We start from the raw sequence: 6,000 nt of genomic DNA on the forward strand, positions 1-6,000 counted from the left end.
TAAAAAAAAAAAAAAAGTCCAGGGCTTCCCTGGTGGCGCAGTTGTTGAGAGTCCGCCTGCCAATGCAGGGGACACGGGTTCGTGCCCCGGTCCAGGAGGATCCCAGGGACACGGGTTCGTGCCCCGGTCCAGGAGGATCCCACGTGCTGCGGAGCGGCTGGGCCCGTGAGCCATGGCCGCTGAGCCTGCACGTCCGGAGCCTGTGCTCCGCAACAGGAGAGGCCACAGCAGTGAGAGGCCCGCGTACCACAAAAAAAAAAAGTCCAAAGACTACATTTCCACAAAAGTTTAAAGAAAGAACTGACATGAATTTTCACCTTCAATTTGAGAATAGTTACTTGTGTACATGTTTAACTTCACTTTGTAAACAAAATTTAGTAAAATAAAGTTTTCTCGAAGGCAGTCTACATGTCAGATGCATCTTAAATGCAGCATAGAATTTAATATAGTGTCTTGCATTTGCAAAGGTTCAACAAACATATGCTGAATGAAGAAAATGTATGTTTTCATCCTACAGTGTACATTTACTTTCCAAAAGGAACTGATACCTCTGACATCTAAATGTGCTGGGAGTTAAATGTCTTCCTGACCCATGAACCATGTGTGATCAGGGCAGACTGCCTCCAGAGGATAAAAGAACTGAACTAAAATTAGAACCGGCAGACAAGAGACACGGTTTGACATTTGATTACAAGTAAATTAACTGCCTGCTTTAAAACAAAATGTATTTGTGTGTGTGTGTGTACACAAATACACACACAGAGATATGTATGTACATATGTATCAACACTCTTTAGAGGAATACAACAGAAACTAGAGTCTTCAAAGACAACATGCACAATGTCCCAGATACAAATCAAAATTACTTAACATAAGAACAAGAAATGCAACATATTCTCAGGAGAAAAGACCATGGAAAACAATCCTGAAATGACCACACTGTTGGCATTAGAAGAGAAGGATTTTAAAGCAGCTCTTCTAACTAGAAGGACAGTATGCCCATAATGAGTGAAAACACAGAAAATCTCATCAAAAAAAATAGAAATTATTTTTAAAAAAAAAGGAAAAACTAAAAAGTACAGTAAATGTAATTTTAAAATTCACTTCATGTACTTAATAGGAAAATAAAATGCCTGAAGAGTAAATGAACAGAAAGAGAAATCAATAGAAACTTGCAATCTGTAGAAAAGACAGAAAAAGAATAAAAGACCAGTCATCTCATATATACACTACCAAACGTAAAATAGATAGCTAGTGGGAAGCAGCCGCATAGCACAGGGAGATCAGCTCGGTGCTTTGTGACTACCTAGAGGGGTGGGATAGGGAGGGTGGGAGGGAGACGCAAGAGGGAAGAGATAGGGGAACATATGTATATGTGTAGCTGATTCACTTTGTTATAAAGCAGAAACTAACACACCATTGTAAAGCAGTTATACTCCAATAAAGATGTTAAAAAAACAAAAAGAAGACGAGTCATCTAATTTTTGACAAAGGAGGCACAGGAATACAATAAGGAGAAGGTGTTTTTAACAAACAGTGTTGGCACAACTAAATATCTATATATTTTTTTAATGAAAACCTTAACCCTTATCCTCGTACCATCAACAAAATTACTTTGAGATGAATTATGTAATTATACATAAAAGCTAAAACATTAGGGCTTTTAGAAAAAAATAAATCTTCAGGCTAGGCAAATATTTTTTCCAAAGGACACAAAAAACAACCATAAAATTGAAAGTTGATAAATTAGACATCATCACATTTTTAAAATTTTCTACTCATCAAAAATAGTACTAAGAAAATGAACGGGCAAGTCAGATAAGGAGGGATATTTGCAAAACATTGATCTGACAAAGGATAGCTTTCCAGAATATATAAAAAATTCTAGCATCTCAGTAATAAAAAGATAAACAATACAAAACTTTTTTTTAATGGGCAAAAGATATAAATAGACATTTCATTAAAAAAAGATTATGAAGCAATAAGCAAATGAAAACGTTCTCAACATGCAAATTGAAACTACAATAAGGTATCATTACATATTGACCAACAGAGCTAAAATTAAAAAGACTAACACCACCAAATACTGGCAAGATGTGCAGCAGCTGCAGGACATGCAACAGCCAGCATTCTCATACACTGTTGGTCCAAGAGTAGAATGGTGCAACGTCTTTGGAAAAACGTTTACCAGTCCTTATAAAACTAAACATACTGCTACTCTATGCCTCAGTAATTCCAATCCTAAGTATTTACTAAAGAGACACTAAAACATAAATCCACATGTATATCTGCATAAGAATATTTATGGTACCAAAACCTGGAACGAGCCCAGGCATCCAACAGAAGAGAATGAAAAAAGAAACTGGGGTATATTCATACAATGGGATACTACTTAACAATAAAAAGGTTGAACTACTCATATACTCAATGGTGTCTCAAAATCATACTGAGTGAAAGAAGTCTTATACAAAAGGGTATAATTGTGATTCCAGTAATATCAAGTTCTATATCGGGCAAAGTAATATATTATGGAGAAAAAAATCAGAAAATTGGCTGTCTTGGGGATGGGGAGTGAGTGCACAGACTGAGTGAGAAGGGAACTTCTGGCCATTTTGATAAAGGTTTGTTTCCATGAACTTATACATTAGTTGAATCCTATCAAATAGTATAATTAAAATTTGTGCAGTTCATTATATACAAATTTTACCTTAAAAGGAAAAGAAAAGAGGTAAATACTGAATTCTAGTTAATAACACACATGCTGAAGTACTTAGGGAAAAGTGTATGATTATCTGTAACTAACTTTGAAATTCATCAAAAAATAATGGGTTGGATAGAGGAAGAGATAAATGGATAGATATGTGATTAAACAAGTTTATACAGTAAAATATTAATTGTAGAATCTAATTGGTTGTATGGGTGTTTGTATAAAGTTCTTTCAGCCTTTATTTTGAAATTTTCTCATTAAAACATTGGAGGGAGCACTCTAGCATTCTGAAGGATAAACAGATTTATTTTCTAAATAAAAAGGTATTGACATGGACAGTTAATTAAAGGGCAATATTTAGTTACAATACTTACAACATTTGATTTGGAGTTTTTACAAAAGAGTCTGTTTATTTTTAACTATTTGGCTTATTGCGTAAACATGCCATAAAGTAATTAAAACAACTTCTTACATACAAGATAAAAAATTGTCACAAAGTATAACAGTAGTTTTAGATAAATGTATTCTTATTTAGGATAAAAATGTCAAAAATACTCTTTTAGAGTTCTTTGATACATTTAATTTTTAAAAATCAGCATTTCTATTGCTCTGTAACCGAAAAAGGAAGGCTGTGGTCTGTGCTCAGATACAATCTTAAAATGACAGTTCCTACGTTTTCAAGAAATATAGTAATCATAACCATCACTATTGCCTTCAAAAGAAAAAGTATTTTATAGGTTTTAGAAAATCCCACAGGAAATCATAATTTTATGTGATTAAAGATATAATAATATTTATTATACATACGTACTTGAGGAACGTTGCTATCAACCCACTTGGAATTTGGTAAAATATCATCCCACAAAATCAGGCATCGAGCAAGCGTCTTAAAAAATGCAATACAGAAAAATTAATTACAGCAGGCAAAGTTAATAGATTTTGTAACAATGATAATACTGTTAATAGAACAATTTAAGAATTAGCTCCCAACTGATGAAAATTTTGAAAAACAAAGTATATAGTATCAACCTAAGCCACTCATTAAAATAAACAGAAAATTTACATTTATCTCAAAAAATCTCAAGTTGACTTGATCATCACTGAAGTTTGGAGGAGTTGGAGAGTTTTTAAAACTGGCTCCATAGAAGAAAAATCATAAAGAAAAGAATCATACATAGATCTGTCTACATAATTTAAAGCCTTTCATATGCTAAAAGCATAAACATTGTAGAAAAGGGAAAATCTGAATCAAATTTATGTCAAACAGTTACTGTAACTAATTATACCCTTAATAGTATTATTGCATTCTTAATAATAATGAAAGAATGTAAAATAAAGTAGTAATGAAGCCCCAGTGTCTTGTTACTTAACGTTAAAATGTCACTCCAAGTATTATATATCAAGGTGGCTGTCTTTCCTGGCAATTCCTACAGTTATATTTGGGAAATTTCAAAAGAACACTACCAATTATATATACACATGATGGATTAACAGTAAAGCTCCCTTGTGGAGAAATTTTATAGACTCCTCATGTTAACAGAAATTACAAATTGCCAAGTACCATACCCTAAGTAAGAGAAATTCTGGCTTCACAAAGTCCAGCAAATACATGGTGTCGGGAGCTCGGAGCCAATCTGCAATGGATCTGTTGGTGGTGGATACCAGTAAGCGTTATTGCTCAGGAAGAGAATAAGAGCATCAAGACCACAAGACCGATTTCAAGAATTTTCTTTCCACTCCAACCACTGTCCTATTTTTTCCCATAGTACCTCACGTCCTCCAACGTAATACTTAGTATGTATGTATTTCTTACTATAAGTTTCCTAAGGGCAGATATTTTTAGCTCTCTTTTGTTAAATGAAACACCTCCAGTGCCAAGAAAGCAATGTCATATACTTTCATCCAAAAAGTAGATGAATAAACCTGTTTTCAACCACTTTGTTAATTTTGCAAACATTCACTTTGTCTAAAAAAGGAATTTACAACATTGAAAACTTTCTTTAATCTCAGAATGTTTTTTAAATTAAAAGATTTAAAACCCAACTTACTCTTCTATACAAAATGTAAAAGAATAAACACCAAACATCTACTTTCAAGTGTCAGCACTAATTACGGGGCTTGAGGAGGCAGACAGAATAGCTATTAGGAAAGCTCTTGAACTAAGCAGAAACCATTTTTATGAATGGTAACCAGGAATATAATAATGCTAAGTATTTCTGATTTACCCAGGCCTCATAACAACAAGCAAAATTAATGAAAGGAATTTAGACATTGTTTGATTGTCAGTGACATCAACTATAAAATAAAAGTGAATAGAAACTGGCAACTGTATTATCAAGTATCATTAAAATAACCAAATGTATTATTTCTAGATAAAACTCTATATAACTTGTAGTATCTGAGAGCACTAAAATCAGGCTGATCTAGCACAGGAGAGGTAAACACAGTAAGATAATTTAGTTTTACTACTGAGGTCAGAAAGGAAGTCACATGGTCATGGCAAGGGATGGGGTGAGGAGATGCAGTACCTGTTATTGGTTTTTAAGTAGATCATGGCCAAAGCGAGAGTGGCACCTGGACAAGTTACATCCACATTTATGGTATCTCCTTCCTATCGAAAGAAAAGTTTGTATAAAAGAGCTCTGAATTATTATAAAATTCTTCTGAATACTAACCTATGCTTAAAATTAACATATTTACACATGTTGGTATGAAAACCACTATTTTCAAATTAACTTCTTAGCTTCCAGAAGTTTGATCTGTTGCTTGATTTGGACTTACTTTGATTTGATAACTTGGAGATTTATGTTTCTCCCTGTGCATCCCTGCTTGAAAGCGCCTATGGCCTCCAACCATGTACTGATAAAGCTGCTCGGGCACATTGAGATCAGACATACCTATCAAATTACTGCCGTGCTGTAAACGAAGTAACAGACAAGGGAAAGGAAATTTTACAGAATAAGATCCATAACACATACCCATAACAAAGAAAACAATATACTAACTTCAAAGCCAGTCTTCTGGGTTTTTTATCAATTAAAATCTCTTGAGTTAATAGTCTGTTAATAATTCACATTAAAAATTATAATACATACACAGGCAAGTTAATACTTTCATTTCATAAAATACATAAAGGCTTCAAAATACAGTTAACTGCATTAACAGTTAAAGAAAATATTAGGCAGGTAAATGAACCCTGAACTATGAACACCTGAATCCTTTCATTATCGTGCCTGTGAACTAGTCCAGCAACAATAACCATAATAATAACTTACTGAACGCTTAACGCTCTT

At 33.7% G+C, this 6,000-nt stretch overlaps 1 protein-coding gene across 1 annotated transcript in view; it reads right to left on the minus strand.

Moving 5' to 3' along the window:
• Positions 1-6,000, minus strand: part of ANAPC1 (anaphase promoting complex subunit 1) — a 101,513-nt gene that overhangs the window by 31,666 nt on the left and 63,847 nt on the right. Inside the window, exons 31-34 of the mRNA XM_007470217.1 lie at positions 5,489-5,623; positions 5,236-5,318; positions 4,274-4,352; positions 3,519-3,593 (exon numbers count right to left, since the gene is read on the minus strand). Of these exons, the coding sequence (XP_007470279.1) occupies positions 3,519-3,593; positions 4,274-4,352; positions 5,236-5,318; positions 5,489-5,623 (372 nt within the window). The remainder of the gene's footprint in view (positions 1-3,518; positions 3,594-4,273; positions 4,353-5,235; positions 5,319-5,488; positions 5,624-6,000) is intronic.

The sequence above is a fragment of the Lipotes vexillifer genome, unplaced genomic scaffold, assembly GCF_000442215.2.
Source record: "Lipotes vexillifer unplaced genomic scaffold, Lipotes_vexillifer_v1.1 scaffold1139, whole genome shotgun sequence".
Taxonomy (NCBI): domain Eukaryota; kingdom Metazoa; phylum Chordata; class Mammalia; order Artiodactyla; family Lipotidae; genus Lipotes; species Lipotes vexillifer.